This window comes from Leptidea sinapis, chromosome 47 (assembly GCF_905404315.1).
Source record: "Leptidea sinapis chromosome 47, ilLepSina1.1, whole genome shotgun sequence".
Taxonomy (NCBI): Eukaryota; Metazoa; Arthropoda; class Insecta; order Lepidoptera; family Pieridae; genus Leptidea; species Leptidea sinapis.
The window spans coordinates 565,135-584,289 of record NC_066311.1 but is presented as its reverse complement, the minus strand read 5'-3'; the positions used below and the strand labels follow the sequence as shown (position 1 = coordinate 584,289).

At 33.4% G+C, this 19,155-nt stretch overlaps 1 protein-coding gene across 2 annotated transcripts in view; it reads left to right on the top strand.

Moving 5' to 3' along the window:
- The window catches only part of LOC126978121 (transcription factor egl-13), a 343,538-nt gene that overhangs the window by 268,784 nt on the left and 55,599 nt on the right, over positions 1 to 19,155 (top strand). For both annotated transcript variants that reach the window (XM_050826857.1, XM_050826856.1), the window contains exon 3: positions 12,211 to 12,355. In XM_050826857.1, coding sequence (XP_050682814.1) covers positions 12,211 to 12,355 — 145 coding nt within the window. The remainder of the gene's footprint in view (positions 1 to 12,210; positions 12,356 to 19,155) is intronic.

The following is a 19,155-nucleotide window of genomic DNA, read 5'->3' as shown; positions in this document are numbered from 1 at the left end:
AAGAAAAAAAGGACATAGAAAAAGTGTTTGTACAATACTTACTTAAATTAAAGAGAAATAAATAATGTAAATTTACAACAATTATTAAAACAAAAAAAAATATCTATACAATATATATTATACACTAAATTATAACTCCATTTATAATGATATTAACGTAAAGTACTTACGATGTTTACTCATATTGTTACTGTAACCGATTTTGATTGACATGTCGTAGTTTGTAACGCTTGCTCTAAGCTCAGCTAACTCAAACTGAGAAATGAAAATCAACTCGTGGACGTGGCCGCGAATACGATAACTCTTTTTTTTACTAACATCCGATAAAAAGAACACCATAATTATTTCTCCGTTCAACATATTATTATTATTTCTTAGATAATACAAGTATGAAGACAAGTTCACTTCAAAGCAAACAATACCTCTTTAAAATCTATTACAATGTTCTATTGAGTGATATGTCGTCAAACAATGTTGTCGACAATTTGTCTATTGGAATGTTTTTATGTTCATTGAATGTTTATTGTTTTGTTCAATAATTGTGCAATTCTGTTGGAATAATGGTTTTGTTTGTTTAAGTTGCGTTATACATTGTTTATATATTTTGTGGTTACGGTTGAGATAATGTTAATATCGTAAACATGTTACACTACATTGCAATTACTTACAATGAATTACTCGCCTAGTATCGGAATACTGGGTCTCGAAATCTCGAGCGATTGCCAATTTCGTGGTCATCTGGAAGGCAAAGGCAAATTGGCTTCAAAGAAACTGGGCGTCATTAATAGAGCACGGCAATACTTCAAGCCGGCCCACATACTAGCGCTCTACAAAGCGCAGGTCCGGCCACACATGGAGTATTGCTGTCATCTCTGGTCTGGCGCACCCCAGTATCAGCTCGATCCATTTGACCGCGTGCAACGCAGAGTAGCTCGAATTGTCGGGGACCCAATGCTCTGTGAACGGCTGGATCACTTGGCGTTGCGTAGAGACTTCGCTTCATTGTGTGTCTTCTACCGCATTTAGCACGGGGAGTGTTCCGAAGAGCTGTTTAACCTGATTCCTGCCGCCGAATTCCACCTTCGCACGACACGCCACAAGTTAGGATATCATCCTTACCATCTGGATGTGTGGCGGTCCTCCACAGTGCGGTTTTGAAGGAGCTTTCTTCCACGTACTACAAAGCTGTGAAATGAGCTTCCTTGTGCGGTGTTTCAGGGACGATACGACATGGGTACCTTCAAAAAAAGCGCGTACACCTTCCTTAAAGGCCGGCAACGCTCCTGTGATTCCTCTGGTGTTGCAAGAGATTGTGGGCGGCGGTGATCACTTAACAACAGGTGACCCGTACGCTCGTTTGTCCTCCTATTCCATAAAAAAAAAATGAAATCCTTGTATTAACCAAATATATTATATAAGAAAAATGGTAAAACCAATATCATTTTCAGTGATGTATTGCGGCAAGCTTCCCGTTATATTGAAAGTTTATAATAGGAAGTTGTTTCACAAGCAAAAAGGTTACAAAAGTTAATATTGAAATCATAAAAGTATCTTTATCATATTTAATTATTTAAAGTGTATTGATTGATGCATCTCTTTCAATAACTCTTGTGTTTTTTTTTAATGACTAATTTTAACTTACTTAAATTTGCATAAATTGTAAAGAGATGAAGCTGTAATGAGTTTCTTGCAACTCTTTTTCATAAAAGGTAAACCCTTTCTCAATTGGTAATAAATGGTCAATGTATCTACATACTTATATATTGGCATTCATAACTGTAATTTTAGTAAATTAATAAAACAATTTCGATATGACTTGATACACGGACGAGAAATAAAATAAGGACTCCGTGTCACCTTACATAACAGTGAGGCACCAAAACAAGCCGGTAAACATGTAAATACATAGCCCCACGCATACACTTACACTAATACAAGCTGATCGGCCGCCATTATGAGATTCGCCATCGTCTGTGACATATCAGTTTGCGTCGCAATAAAATATTTAAAAAATGCCATCGTGCGTTGTGAAAAAGTGTAAAAACAATAATATAAAAGTATTTGTGGATATATGATTAATTAAGGGAGAAAAAATTGTGTATCTGGTATACCCCGTAACCGCACACACACTAGTATAAAGGTGCTTCACTTGCTAATATCACGGCGCGGAATCCTTTTTTTACTAGTCCGTGGACTTGATAATGTCAGGACCGTGTGAGATGTAGGTACTTATGTTGATGATAAAATAGATGATATAATTCATATTTGATTTAGATACAAACAATTGTACAAGAGTATATGATCTATTTCATTCCATAATGATTTATGATCTAATATTGACATAAACCTTGTATTTGCAGTCAATAACCACGGATCAAAATCACATTTGAAAAGCATATTTTGTCGTTTTCCCGCCTTAATCATTTTGAAATTGGAATGCAACGCTAAGCGCAACCAGTGATTGGTTCATACAATATTCAGGCCGGCCAATCGGAGCGACGCTGTGTTGCCAGTGCATCAAAAATTCCATCTGAATATAGCAGTGTGGCGAGCACTAAAAATGATAATACCGACATGGCTGTACAATTTCAAATGAAGAATTCATACGTTTGCCTTTCCATTTATATTTATTTTTATTGATCACAATATGGAGTGGCCCGGTCCACTTCGGTTATTGGTGTGATTCTCTTACATTTACTGTCGGCCATTATCCTAAAATATGTTTTATTTGATCGTTGGATTTTTACTATAAAGTATTAGAAGGTAGATAGAAGATAACATTTTGAATATGCAGCAATAATACAGGCATAGATGTAAGTTTTAACTTTTAATTGATGAAAAAATGATATTTAGATTAACTCAATATCTCAAACTTTTTTCTCAAACTTCTTTTATCTACAAACAACAATAATATCATAATTTGCTTTGTCGTAATATAAGTAATAATATAACATAAATACTGCGTTTATTCAAAGCGAGTATAATATGACATTTTTTAAATCATTGAGTGTAAAGTACCAAGGAAGGTTAAATAAAATTTTCTTTTTCTTTCAGCAATAAAAGATTATACAAAGCTTAAAGCCCTAACGTGATATAAAATGCTAGTCCAGGGTCCGCGGTAGGCAAGAGGCAGGAGGTTGTATCTCTCAGTGAACTCAATAAAAACGCAATAGCATGACGGACGACGTAGACGGCCTTTAAAATAATAATGTGCATTGTTGGTGTACGATTTGTATGGACATGACGGTTATATCAACTACCTTACTTATTATTCAATTGTTGTACAGAAGGCACTTTTGCAGCCAATAGATCATTGATTGAATAGTGAGATTGTTTCACGATGAAATACTGAGGTATTCTCTAGTCACGTGTGTAAACTTGTGTTATTAATTAATATTTTCACAAACTTGAAGCACTTTTAAACGTTTACCAAAGATCAAAAAATAATGAATGTGAATTTCTTGACTTAATGTCAGGAAATTACGTTAGTTAAATTACAGGCAAGAATAAAAACAGAAACAAATAAACTTGTTATATTTTCTATAAAGTAAAATAGATATGTTTTTAATGTCACAAATATTATCTTATCTTTATTAATACTATTGTTTTATTAAAATAATATTAAAGAGTAAAATAAATACCAGAACAAAGGAAAATTACTTTAGTTTTCTGACGTGAAGTTTCAAGTATTTGAAACAGGCGTATCCACACTAAGCGAACAAACCTGTCGCCGGGAGCAAACAAGACGAATAACCCCAGCGCCTCACCGTTGTCTCGCGTTAAGGGATTTTTTATTGTTGGCAACAAATTGTGTTGGCGCGGGACAACCCTAGCAACTTCTGCATGATACATGAGGTGGTTTGTATTGCATAAGTTGTATTCATACCTACTGCTATTATTTATAGTAAGGGCTGTTCTGATGAAATACTTGGGAGGCAATTCGGCAGTTTCTCCTAATAAATCTTTTTTTCTTATTTCGTTAATGATGTATATAATTACTATATATAATATGTATAACTTACTTGAACACTTAGATAATTTATACTTCTAGACAACCGATGAAAACAGGCCAGGTTTATTAGTTTAGTGTACGTGACAAGCTACGTCTTACACTCGCGATTTGTATGTCACTTAGTGTTAGTGTAGCATTGCTCAAAATAGAGGCTAAATTTCAAATAAAATTTTTTCGACATTTTCACGGCTGTCACAGTTTATCTAGACGTATAAATGCTCTAAGCTTTAATATTACAAACATCATAATTTGTTCTTTTAGAATAAAAAACACGAAACATATATTATTTTCCTTAAACTTCTTAATACCTACCCGCTTTCATCGTATTGAGGACAACTATAATTTAAGCGCATTGCGGAAACCAAACAATAACTTAATTAAAGTATCGATCAAATAAAATTAATACCTACTCCCTGATAATTACGCGGTTCATAAAAAGTCCCTATTAATATCAAAGAAGTCTCGTAATACTCTCATTTCGCCCCTCAAAGGTATCGGAGGAAAAAAGATTAAAAGAATGAAGTTTTAAAGACATGTTTACAATTACATTTGTGTCAGTTCAGCCTGACGTTCACTTATTGCTTTCTAACTTTTCTTAAAAGTTACAGGGTGCTTTTATTAGCAAATATTATGAGCTGCCATTTTGGACGTAATTCATAAGATGTTAGCTTTTCCTGTTTAGGAATTTTTTACATGTTTTAAATATAACATGGTAAAAAGATAATGGCCTTCTATATTATTAGTTAATTTTGCGACAATTTTACATGTTATTGTACAAATTATTATTTTATATTAGAGGGGGCCAAAAAGGCAACTGATGGAAAGTAAAAAATCCAGCCATCTATGGAGATCAGCTAAACCAAAGGTAAAGAGATGCGTTGCCGGACTTTGATATTCGAATATGTTTGAGATTTGAAGGTCTCTGTGTGTTATCGCTTCTAGTATAGGTACAGCAGATACATAGCATACAGATGATTCTACAGACTGAGTGCGTGGCGGAAAAGTTTCTGATGAAACACGCGATTGTGAAATGCCAGAGATCAATGTTCACTTGGAGTTTCGCATTTTGACGTAATGTCAGATTGTGAAGTTAGCTGCTAGTATTGACCAGAACATAATTGATACGACACTTTTACTATTCTGATAAACAGTAAATATATCTACGAAATATGATGGTGCACTCTTATGGTTTGTCCACCTTCAAGTGAAACTCCGTTAGAGGCTTGTCCACCATATATGTATATATTCTATTCCCCAACGTGCCCCACGATACTGTGACTGTAATGACGTATTTTATTTTATTCCAACTACAGATACAGTCATTGCGTTTTCGGTTTTTACGTGTCTTAAAACTTTTCTGTGTAATTTAGAATAAGACCTATGGTTTGTGTATCATAAGTGAACACTGGCATAACAAAGTGATCACTAAATTTTATTTCTACCGAACACAGCACAAACTTGTTTAATCAGATTTTTTTATAATTTGAATATTTTTTGAAATGGTATTTTGAACAAAAAATATATAGTTACCCAGATATCTACGCGGACTAAACGTAAATTAATACAACATAAACCTAGTATATATTGTGAACACCATGTATAATGTCAAAATTCATCGCGTCACGTTCCTTGCATCCATTTTAATGACACAACGCCGACAACCCTTCAGGATTTCTTTTACAGGGGCTCTACGTGCCAATTTTCTTTGTGTACTTTAAATAGAAACAAAATAGAGTGTCTCTCGGATTTGCAAATTGTCTTGAAGTCGGATTTCAAATGCAAATAGTATAAGAGCTAAATGAGTAAATTCTTTGGTTTAAAATTTCCAGTTCGCCCTTTTAATATTCATACGAAAGTTTTGTGATATTTCGTAGGTACCTGACTAATAATGACGTTGATTCATCAATTAGTGGTTTAATAATACTGAGAAACTCAACATACTAAGGAGCTGTTGCCAAGCCTGGATGACTTTACGAATTGTCAATAAAAGTCGATTTCAATAAAATAGATTTGCTTTCATTTTCTATCTTGCTTTATCTTTCAGAGTTATTCTTCTCGCACGCTTCGTTCGTCTATACGCTAGTACATTGTGAGGTTGTGCTCTACACAGAGTGCACATAACATGCTGTGAACATAAAATATTACAACATACTTTAGACATTATCAATCAGCGTTGCCACATTCAAAAATAAAACACTCTCATGTTGTTCTTATTGTGTATATTATTCGTTTTCGTAAGAAGCTATTATAATGTAAATTGCATATAATTTTATGTTGTCCAAAAGTTGTCAGTTTTATTGAGTGTCAACTTAATTCAACAAATTTTCTTAATCTAATGTTGCTCTTACGGAATTTTATTTATTAATACCTTCAATTTTCAAACACCCGAAATTAATTTAAATGACACATAGGTCATAAATCTAGTAATTTTTTTATGTTAATAATGGTCGAGACGAGCAGAACGTTCAGCTGATGGTAATTGATAATCCCTGCCTATAACAATGCAATGCCGCTCAGGATTCTTGAAAAAACAAAAAAAAATCTTAGCGGCACTACAATTACGCTTCTTCACCTTCAGACATAAGATGTCAAGTCTCATTTGCCCAGTAATTTCACTAGCTACGACACCCTTCAGACTGAAATACAACAATGCTTACACATCACTTCTTCACGGCTGAAATATATATATATAGGCGCCGTTGTGGTACCCATAATGTAGCCGGCATCCGGTACAAAGGAGCCTGCCATATATACAAAGTGATGCAACAAAAATACTCAAACATCAAATACTCCTCATCACCCTCCATCACGCGAGCCTTTTACCCGTTTGTCCTCTCTTATTTAAAAAAGACAACCATTATAATACTCTGGTACTTGCAAGAGAATGGGGGCATGGGTTATCAATCAGTCCCTTTAGTCCCATTTAAAACTATCTGTTCCAGGAACACTTAACTCCACCTTTTCCAACACTAGACATAGTCTAGAACTTTCTGCAGTCAATCTACTCGCGTGCATAAACAAACCACCTAAACAGAAAAGTGTTAATGTTAAACATAAAGCATTCCATTGCATTTTAAACTCATGAAACATGCGTGAATGCACATATAAAAACGTCAATAAACAGCATAAAAATTGATCACGCCACAATGGACACATAAAAACCGCTCGCGTCGCTACCGGTTAGAGTTAACAAAACAAAACCACTTTATTTGACAGACAATAAATCATGAATGGCGTTCCAGTGAACAGGAAAATAATATCGAACGTGCGCCGAACACACTTGTTTGGACGAAAAACAGTTTTCTATAAGAAAATAGGCTCTATCACAGTGCAGTTTTAAACTTACAGGAAAAAAAATATTAGTAAGTGAACACCAATGTAATAATACATATTAAAAAGGAGCAGATATTATGTAATTATAGAATTTTTCGAAAGAGTTTTAAATTGGTCTTATTATTCGTCTTTCTATTTTAATAATACAATCCTGTTTATATCATATCAATAGTTAGTTTGTCAATGACGAACACTTGTCGTCTGATTGTGATAGTGTGTTGCGCGAACAGCTTTTTTGTTTGTATTGTAAATATATTATATTAAATTTAATTGTAATATTTAAGTACACACCCAGTATTGAGCAATCACTTAAGTCAGAATATACTCCAGCAGCAAGGCCTTCGTTACAATATCTATTATTATAATTAATAACTTATTTGCATTGAATTTGTCGCCCTATTCTATAAAAAATACCAATATAGAGCCGCTTTTGTCATAAACATATACATATATTATATATTATGACAACTTAGAAAAGGTCGAAAAATAGTCGTTAACTGTCAACCTCTATTTTGACTATAATACAAAGTGACATACATATTGTAAGTATAAGACGTAGATTGTCACGCACACTCAAGTGATAAACGTGGCCTGTTTTCATCGCTTGCTTAACATCAAGAGACTGTATCTAGACGTATAAATTATGTAAGATCCTTTTGTCAAAAGAAGATCCAAAAAAAATTACATGTAAGATTGGATGGTAGTTATTATAATTAACTAGCTCTATGTAATACTAAATTAGGTTTTACAAGCAGTCATTAATCAAATATTCTGTTGTGACAGACAGATTGTACCTAATTAGCTCATTACATGACAACCAGTAAGTATAATGTGAAAGTTGTTCCATTGTCGATTTTGACCTAAAATTCGTTTCGATTGAGATTTTTTCGGCCGTTGTCATATGGGTTATGTTAATGTCAGAATATTCATTTCTCAATAAGATCGCTTTATTGAACCTTCGAGAATAACTCAACTGTAATTTCGGTTTATAATTAATTGGAGTGGATTATTATTACTTACTTAGGTAAATGACTGTTTAATATTAACGATATTTATTGATTATTTTTTTATTTTGAGAGGTCCATTTAAATTGATTATTTCAATTTTTAGTCTATAATAATTTTGTTGACATTATTTAAGGTTCTAACCAAGAGTATCAACGTATTCTACTATTTATTGTTGTGTCAAACCTTATAATAAGAATAAGTTAATCATCTTTTTAATATTAGTTTCTACATGCGAATGGCTCATGTGATGGTTATGAATACTCTCTGTTGCCAAAAGATATCGGTTCAAACATAAACCTTAGATCATTTATACGTCTAGATAGCTATGAAAAATTCGATAAAAATTGAGGTTGCCAGTTAACCTCTACTTTGAGCAATGCACGCACACTAACACAAATTGACATATAAATTGCGAGTGTAAGACGTAGCTTGTCACGCACACGAAAGTAATAACCCTGGCCTGTTATCACCGGTTGTCTAGCAGCAAGAGGCTCTATCTAGATTTATAAATTATCTAAGATATATATATATTATGGATGTTACGTTAGATTGACTGTAGATTGTACGATATGTTTTGACTGTCGTATAAAATTGGAACCTTAAGAAAATCTGCTAAAATCTATTAATTTTGATCCTATTTTGTGTTTTGGATATAAAATTATGCTAATATGATAACAGGGTAATGAGCGTTACATCATGTGGTGCGGTTGTATTGCATTACGCTACGCCTTAGGTTGTTTTATTGCATTTCTGATCCTAGTGACAGTTGGAAATAACGCCCCTCAATACGAGGCAGACCGTCTGCTAGTTACGTCACTTCTTGTATAAAAAATAGACAGTCCAGTTAGACAGAGAAGTCCATTTTATAAAAGAGTGATGAATACTATCATGACATCTTGAACGGTAAAGTCCGGACGCTGCATTAATAATTCAGTTCCGCCCCTCGATGCATTCCTTTGTGCTGCCGGTGTGACCCCTACTAGCGGTTCTCACGAGATTTTATTCGAGTGTGGTGTATATAATACATACGAATTAAAGTGTTCCCTTCTCGATCACTAGATAATCACCATCACTATTCAGACAGAAATTTACCGCGTCTTTGTCTATATATCTATCAATATCATGCTCAGGCATTTGGTAACATAACAAAAAAAACTATTGATATCTTTGTCTATCGTTGAGTAAAATTAAAAATGAAATAGTGCATTGAAAACGAATCACTGGGCACATAAGACTGCGAATAAAACATTTAAAATATATACACAGACTAAATATTGCTTTAGTGTACCTGTAGCATATAGAATGGGTTTTTTGAAAAGAAACGCTTAATACAAGAATACTATCTTTCGAATGTAATATTGTTGTCCCAATTGGAAAAAACAACCAAAAAAAAATCAATCAGATTTTATTTATATCACAATAATAGATACACACACAAAATGCAGGTCCTCTTAGCAGGATTCTGACGTAGGTACATCCCTGGCGTCTTCCACTGGCGAATATTTTTCCACTTTAATTTTTTATACAGTTTTCTGTGGAATTAGTTTACTTGCGCTGTATATTGTTGGGCATTGCCATTTAAATGTTGACTGTTTCATCTAAGACGTCGACAACTTTTGAGTGATTCTTCTGGTATTACAATAAATAATGTATAGAAGCATTGATCACGTACCATTAGGAACAAGTACGCGCGTTTGTTTGTTCATTAAAAAACACACGCGCTCAATTAAGCCATTTTTCAGTAAACAACTGTCCCATCCACATGGAAATTATTAAAATATTACAAAGATGTTGCTCACTGAGTTTCTTGTGGGTTCTTCTCACATTAGTCAGGATAGTGAAGCCATAGTAATTGTAGCAGTAGCATTTAAACCTGACCATTTAATGTGATTACATCGATCCTATTGAATAAAGAAATTTTTAAATTAAAAAAACATAAAATCTTATATTTTTAACCGACTACAAAAATGGAGGAGGTTCAAAATTCGTCGGTATTTTTTTTATGTTTGTTACCTCAAAACTTTCGACTGGGTGAACCGATTTTGATCAATATTTTTTTATTTGAAAGCTGGTGCTTCCCGAGTGGTCCCATTGGTCCAGATCTGACAGTGGAATCCATGAGAAAACCATTAAAGTCTTAAATTTTGCTATACGTGTATAGCAAAGTGGATGATAAATTTACGAATAACTCAATATCGCGCCAACCGATTTCGATGATTCTTTTTTTATTGGAAAGGATATACTTCAAAGATAGTTTGGTGAGACTTTGGTTAGGTTCGGATTACGGAATCCATGACAAAGTAACGGAACACTGTCTGTAATCAAATTGCAAAGTACTTACGTTCTTTGCTGCATTGAAAAAAAAATGTATATTTTACACATATTTAGACAAATTATTAGTTAGTGTACTTCAAATTCACTAAAAATCATAAAATAAAAAAAATAACAAAAAACAACCGCCTTCAAAAACACCATTCCAAAACAATAGATATAATGTGTACTAAAAAGTATAAAAATAAGTGCGTATTTTTATACAATCTAATTAATCTTATTCTAGTTACGATTATTGTAATTTTTGGAGTCGGTGTCATCCAAAATAGGTTTGTTACTACATACATAGTTATAGGTGAGATGTGCTTGAGTCGTGAAGAGGCGAGAGCGGGTTGCGGGGGAAGGACACCGATTCCGAAAATAACAATAATCGTAACTAGAATTAGATTGTATAAAAATACGCAATTATTTTTATACTTTTTAGTGCACGTTATATCTATTGTTTTGGAATAGTGTTTTTGAAGGCGCTTGTTTTTTTGTTATTTTTTTTATTTATTTTATTATTTAAACGATATGGAGCTATGCGTAGAAATAATTGACCTATATATATCTTTATCTGAGGATACCTCACCGCAAACATTTATAATATATTAAATCGGTTAATTTTTTACAAATAAAAATTTGTTCGGAGTCCCGTTCGAGTTCCGGTAGTAAATACACTTCCGTTACGCTGTAGCGTAAAGTTTCATGTTGTAATAACAAGCGTTGTTAGTTGTCAACATGTTCGTCTGTACATCATCGCGGGCGCCTGGTTGCCGTGCATGCATAATTCAACGTTACCCTGTATTCCCCAAGTTTGTGTAACCGTCTATTTATTATGCAACTATTGTAGTTTTTGGCATTTAATATGCCAAAACGTGTTATCAGCCAAAACAACCGATGAAAACATGCCAACTTTATTAATGTAGTGTGTGTGACAAGCTACGTCTTACACTTGCAATTTGTTTGTCACTTTGTATCAGTTTTTGTGCATTGCTCAAAATAGTTTTAACCTCTTATTTTTTCGAGGTTTTCACAACTGTCACAGTATATCTAGATATATATATATATATATAAATGACCTAAGGTTGTATCGCTTTAGCTAAGAACATGTGTAGTGTAAGATCTAAGGTTCACAACAAGCTTTACGATACAATGCAGAAGAAGTTAATACGTAGTATTGTACAAAAACAAAAAAACAATTTAAACAGTGAAGGTTCTGGATACTAAAACATAATAATTGTATTTTTTCACTGTGTTAAATAATAGGTAGTATATTGAGGTAATAAGTATCATAATATGGTTACAAAGTTATGTACAATTAAACATATTCTTTAATAGCCTCAGGGCGGTCACTCCATTCCCAATCTGTGGCATCATTAAGAAAGTAAATTTTATTTCAAACAAATAAGTATAACATAAGTCTTACTAGTTCTTATTCAACACAGTATTATGTTCCTAATAATGAAAGAAAACGTATACCTAACGTTTTCTAATCTTTATATTAACTATAAGTTTTTTCATGAGAGCAATTTTTCTCTGTCACAGTGACCGAAGAGGGATGCTGGATGCAGCAGCGTTGCAGGCTTTAGCAGGAGAGAGTGTGCTGGAGAAAGAGAGACAGCTCTCCGAAATGATTCTCCAACTACAGATGGTGAGAGAGCAGTTGCTGGCACAACAAGAACATTCTAAGGTTAGTGGTCCTACCAACATGAGAATATTACAAGATCCAAGTTAACCTTTGAACGAAGATTTTCCATAACCATATACCTAAATAAAAAAGGGTGTATATATAATACTCACATCAGAAATAATACTATGTGGCAAATGCTTATCGATAATGTTGTCGTACGATAATTAGTTAAAACAATTTTTGTTACCAACCTGTGTAGTATGTACTATGACGTCATCAAGGTCATTTGATTGACAGTGTCACTTGCTAAATAAATATATAGTTATCACTTATGCTACAGGAAGATTCGATTGACTTCATGGTGATCAATAAAAACGGCATAAGATGTATTACTTCCACCGTTTAGTATAAAACCGCTATTCAATTAATGAGATGGTTACTTATTTATTCACGGGCTGTATTTCTGTAACTCTACGTCTAGAACGCGCTTATTTTGTGCGATCGGGCTGCTTATATTATAATACCAAGCACTCAAGGTAATTTATTAAATCTTTGATATCACCAATGACTTCGGGGTGAGTCTTCACTGACCGCGGGTATTTGGCCTAATGTGTGGTAGACTAGACTCTTCTGCCTCCATGGAATCTTTGCACAGGACACTGTCGTTGATATTGAACAGATAGTGTTAAAAGGATCGCGACCCGTTATCGTGAATAATGTTGCGTAGCCTAGAGTGTGAGTCTCACCAATTTATGAGAATGTAAATTAATCCGGTTTGCTATGGATATAGTATAGTTATCACGAAGTTATTACCGCCACAGTAGACATACATATGTCTACTGTTTTACACAGTCACAGGAGCCTTGCCGGCCTTGTAGGAACGCGTGTTTGCGTTTTTTTAAGATACCCATGTCGTATCGTCCTCAAAGAAGTTCTCATACTTATTGTGTAGTTTGGTTGTAGGTATAGCTATTATATAACTTACAGAATCAGAATATGATGTTATTCATATTGTAAATAAGATTTTAAGATTCACATGTTTCACAATACTATTTGGGTTTATTTGTGCTAGCAGCATTTACTAGGAAAGGAAATTTTTCAAAATGACTCTTTAAAATATACATATTTTTATGAGTATTTTCTTAATTAAGCACACTCATGCTGACCCTATTTGATATAGGTTCTGTTGATACTTACTACTAGACTTATAATAAAATGTTTTTTTTTTAAACTAATCAACGTTGTTTATATTCGGCGAAGAAACAACAAAATGAACAGAATGAAAGCCCAACTTAAGCACGCTCCACTAAAGTTAAAATGAAATCCCGTTACAAAACTGAGTTAAATCGAATTTGAAACAGCGGATTAAGTATAACAGACCCTCAGAAAGTTCCGCGTTAGTCTTCTCTCGAGCACTGACAACGTATTTGTAGTAAATGAAAAACGAAGCTCGGAAACAGAATTGTTTTAAATCTAACTGGGAACGAATTGAGTTATACAACTAATGTATATACATTTAGGATAGATTTTGTAGTGAAACATAGAAGATTAACTGATGAATAGCGAACACTGTCGCTGGCGAATAAAATACAAGATGGATTTAATGTTCCTTTAAATATAGTATGTGCTCATATCACACGATGTAAGAGGTAAGTGTATACTCGAAAAGACAACAAAGAATGACTCAAATTGATGTGTTATAGTACACAATAGTACTATCACAACAGAGGCCGCTTATCTTTAATACACCATCCTTAAGCGGGCTGACACCAGCATCAGGTGCCCCATATACTCATTTGTCCTATTCTTTCATAAAAAAAATGGTGTAGGTGGTACAGAGGCTATGAGTAGCGTTGCCTCTCATTCAGGTCACCCATATGGGTGATGGGTACGTTACGGAAAAGCAAAGCGTGCACTTGGCTTATAAGTACTTGTAAAGCAAAGCGTTTTCATTTAAAATAGTCGGGCACAATACACCAGGAACTGCGAGACATACTCACAGACATTATGTACATTTCTGATTGGATCATTCAGATTCTTACCAACCAGAAGCATCAATCATCGTAATGCACGTATCACTGATTATAACTCATTAAGTCTAATGAAAAAATCATAACTTTTCAATACTCAATATCCATTGAATATCGTAAAAAGCTCACAAAAACGCGATTGCAAATAGCGCTATTCATTGTAGGTACGTGTATTGAACATACAATTTGTCTTTAATTTCGATTGATACAATGCAGTGGTGGAAACCCTTTCATCTCAAATCGGCAGGCTAGGGCTGGCCCCTTTACTTATACGTATTTTCCATTCATAAAAAACTGTTAAATTTATCATATATCTTTTTGTAATTATTATTGTTTGTTTAACTACATTTTAACTATTATACAATTCTTATTGAGATTTATTCAAAGCCAAACTTTTCTAAGAACATAAATTTACTTTTAAAAGAAATTTCAGGCTCTACTACTTGAATGTTAAAGGGTTATAATATACTTAGTGCTTCTTTATTCGTAAGTACATTTGTTAGGAATATTCTTATTTATTAGCTATGGGCAGGTAGGATGGGCAGGTGATCAGCCATTACTTCATGAATACTTTATAATAATATTATACCTTACAATGTTATTTGCAGTCCTATATATTAAATATTTGAGTTTATGTTTGCTTCCATTCCTTTAAGTCGCTTTTAGCACAGCGACCCGTTAATATTGTATTTAATTAGTAAATAAATACGGTCATTGAATAGATTGGAAAAAATATATTTTTTATTTAATATTTTTTTCATTCTTTGTGTCTTAAAGTTTACTTACTTTTAAAAGAATTCGGTTTCTCTTTCAGATCCTGTTATAACATAATATCTTATTAGTAGTTATTGACGACCATTGCAAATGGAAAATTCAAGAGAAAATGTCTTCTGTACTAACTTAGAAGCTGTTTGATCGCACCGACATTAACAAAGAAACTCTCGTACTAATGAATCATCAATAAAAACAGTAGATACTTGGTAGCTTCATGTGTTAGGGTTGTCAAATCAAATATATCTTAAAGGAACCTGAAAATTTCTTAACTAACATAGTGGTGCGTTCATGAAAGTAACCTTAATAGGACGACTCTGTGTATGGAGAACATTACATAGTAAGTACTAGTGATGTGCATGATATCCGTTTATGTTTGTCCGGATATCCAATAGTTAAATAAGATTAGTTGTAAGTAGATAATAAGATAGTAAGATGCGAGTATGCTTCAGTACTTGTTAAGAAAAATTATGCCATCGCTTCGATTGCCTTCTTGAATTAGTTTCCTCCGGACCCGTGTTTGAACTCTTGTCATGAAATTTGATGTGTAAATAAAAATCGTTATATTGCAAATACTGGTACTGGTTCGTAAAACTAGATCTTAAGCATCAAAACTATATTGAAAGCAAAATTTAGATACAGTTTGGTAATTTTAATAAAAAAATTGAAACGTTGGCAAAAACTAATAATGTTACTTTTATCATATAATTAATGTTATATTCAGTTTTAATCACACAAATAAATGAATTTTATTAAAAAATTATAATTGGCATTATTTATGCACGCTTTGTTTAGATAGAAAAGGCTTATATATGAATTATATGTGATTAATGACCGTACAAGTTATTTGGTAGAATGGAACTTAAATTACTTAAATCGATCGTATATTGAATCCTTTCATATATACAATAAATATTCCTTTGGTTGTCTGTCAGTATGGTATAACATACTATTCCTTTCTCCAATAAGTTGAGAGTAATTGTGATTTTCCTGGTATAAGAAGAAAGCATCGCCCAGGAGATCAGTATTATCAGATTGCACACGATATTTAATTATTTTATTTGTACAATCAAAATTTAGCTTAACGATAAGCGGAATATAATATTTTAAATAAGTGACAACCCTATAACAGTTGACGGTAGCGATGTAAGAGCCGCTCTATAGAGGCAGTACGCAGGGCTAATGGGTGGCTCACGTTGGCATCGCTTTTTCCGTTCATCCCTTTGTTGACGATCCATTCAAATAGCCGGGTTCGATCCAATGCTTTTTTCCATTTTCCTTGTTTCTGTCTTTCGCCAGACGGGTTTGTTTCCGAGTTTCCGATTGGGTCTCGATTGCTTTGCGTGTTGGTTCCAACTTCCAATAGTGAATACGTGTGTTCCAGTTTGAATACCTCTACCTTCGTTTATATATCAATGAGTTTATTATGACAAATTTATAGACAATCTTAATGTAGGTATAGTTTAGTTATAGGAAATTATATTTCAATAGGTCCTAAAGTCGTTATTTAAATTTAAGTAATTTTTATAGTCAATATTATTAAATTATTTTTGAAAACCGTAAGTTTATGACAGAACCATCATACTTATAGTAGCCGTAGTAGTACATGACATCACTAATACTTAATATAAAAAATATTTTCATTGCATATTATCTTCTGGATTTACGATAAAATTTATATTTTTTGCGAAAATATTAATACTCATTCATTTAAATACGATGCATTACCAATTAAAATTATTACATTCCATTGGACATAGTAAACATCCCCTTAACAAAAACAAACCAATCGTAAAAATATGTATATTAGGTCCGTCTGCGGAGGCACTCACACGAATTAAACATTCAACAACAAATGGAGTGCTCGTTGATATAAAACGCCCCCATTGTCCTCCCCCAGACGAGCAGACAAACGGAAATATGAAAATGAAACGTCGAAACGGAAAAACGCATCAAACGTCCGCTTCACTCCGCTGCTGGACAAAAAATGAACACAAGCGCACGCTTAATTCGCAAAAAGCCCGTTTGATGTCGCTAATTGACAATCAGTCGAGGGATGCGTCTCATTGGTCTGCTTCCGCGTTCCATTTTTAAAAATTAAAGACAAATAAATTACTGGGGAGCGTATTTTTGTTACGTTTTGATTTGTGTACCCTGCACTCACCACTCACCTCCGGGTCCCGCATGTGTTTGTAAGTTGCGTCATTCGTACTCGGTGAGCTAATTTGATTTGTAGCCCGCGATATAGTTCTCACGAATCAACTTTAAAATTTCTGATTAATAACCTATGGATGGCCGTTAACTGAATCAGACTGACATTCACATGATTCACGCACCTCAGGCTTATTGTTAACTCTTACCATCACCTTAAGACATACATGTCATGTATCTCAATGGAACAGTAAGTTCGCTAGCTACAGCGCCGTTCAAACCGAAATAAACCTTTTTTTGTATCCATCCAGCCGGTATCACATACAAATCAGATTTTCGCTAAGTAGTATGTTTTTATTTGCTGATCACAAACTGATAACAGTTTGTGATCTATAATAGTAACAAGCGCTTGTGACAGAATGAAAACTGAAAGTGTCTTCAGGCTCAACTAGAATTGAGGCTGTCAGCGCAAAAGTAGTGTAACCCCAGACTACCTATTATAAGATAATGAGGAGTTAAAATTTGGTGGACTTGTTTTTTAACCTTGTTTTTTTTGTGAACATTATTTTAACTGTTATTAATTAACTTTATAAAAAGAACCTCGAAATCTATAATATTTGTGTACTTTTGTGTGATTATGCTCATAATAATAAAAATAAAATGTGGATTACACCACTTTTGCACTTATGATATTTTGGTTTAATTTTAAATAATAAATAGGTTAAACCAAATAAAGACAAATTTAATAAGAACAAAATCCAAATAGCACAATAACGGTTGTTATTCTTCATCTGTCTCATCATCATAATACGATACATCCCTGACTCTGTTTGAACTATTTAGATTGTTATAGAAAGTGTGATCAACTGGTGGTATGAACTGCAAAAATTCAAGAAGATATTTCTTCTTTTTTTCAGCAATGGTTTGTTTTTCCAATGCATCTAGGTAAGTCAAAGGTGATTACAGTGATGTCGGTTGATGATTTTGCCAAAGCCGTATCTTCTTTTAATCCCTCTCTGGCACTGTCTGCTTTCCTCTGGTGTTATTCTTGTTCACGTTGCAACTCTTGTTTTAGCTGTTCACTCTCAGCACATTTAATTTGGTTGTTGAAGAGATCACATTTTTTGCAAGAATCACTAATGGGTGCATGGAATCTTCAATTGAAACTTTCATCAAAAATTTTGCTGAACAACTGATCTGAACAACTGAAAGAAATCTTCTATTCTCATTTTTATGTCTGGTATAATGAGACTCATAGACTGGAAACTGGCCAATGAATTGTTTTACCTCTGCGATCTTATTGTCTGGTGTTTTCCTGGTTCAAAAGTGGTGTATACAGCTTACACCACTCTTGCACTATTGTTCTTGGCTGTAACGGTCCGTGCAAAAACTATGTTTCTAGCGCCATCTGTTTTTGAATAAAAAAAAGTGGTTTACTCTACTATTGCACTGAACTTTTTTTTTTGTATAGATCATATCTTACACCAGAACCGTAACCAACGTAAATTGTGGGTTACACCACTTTTGCGCTGATAGCCTCAATTATAGATAAATATCTAATTGAAATAATAGATTTCTGAGCTATTTACAAATAATAATTATTAATTTGGTACTAAATCCTTCAAATCTTAAAAGCTTAAGTAATATTAAATGAATTACCAAGAAGTGAACAAAAAAGTAATATTGTGTCATATTGTTAATTGCTCCAAGAACATTATAACTGTATAATAGTATATGACGTAGCTATTAAAACAATTTAATTGTTTGTTCTTAGAAACAACATAATCTAATGAAAAATCTGACTCATTATTATTACTTTAGTCTTAACTAAAGATCAAGGATTAAGAAAAAATTTTGACACATTAATTAAGTACGGATTATATTATGTTATGTCTCTTGTTTGCTTAT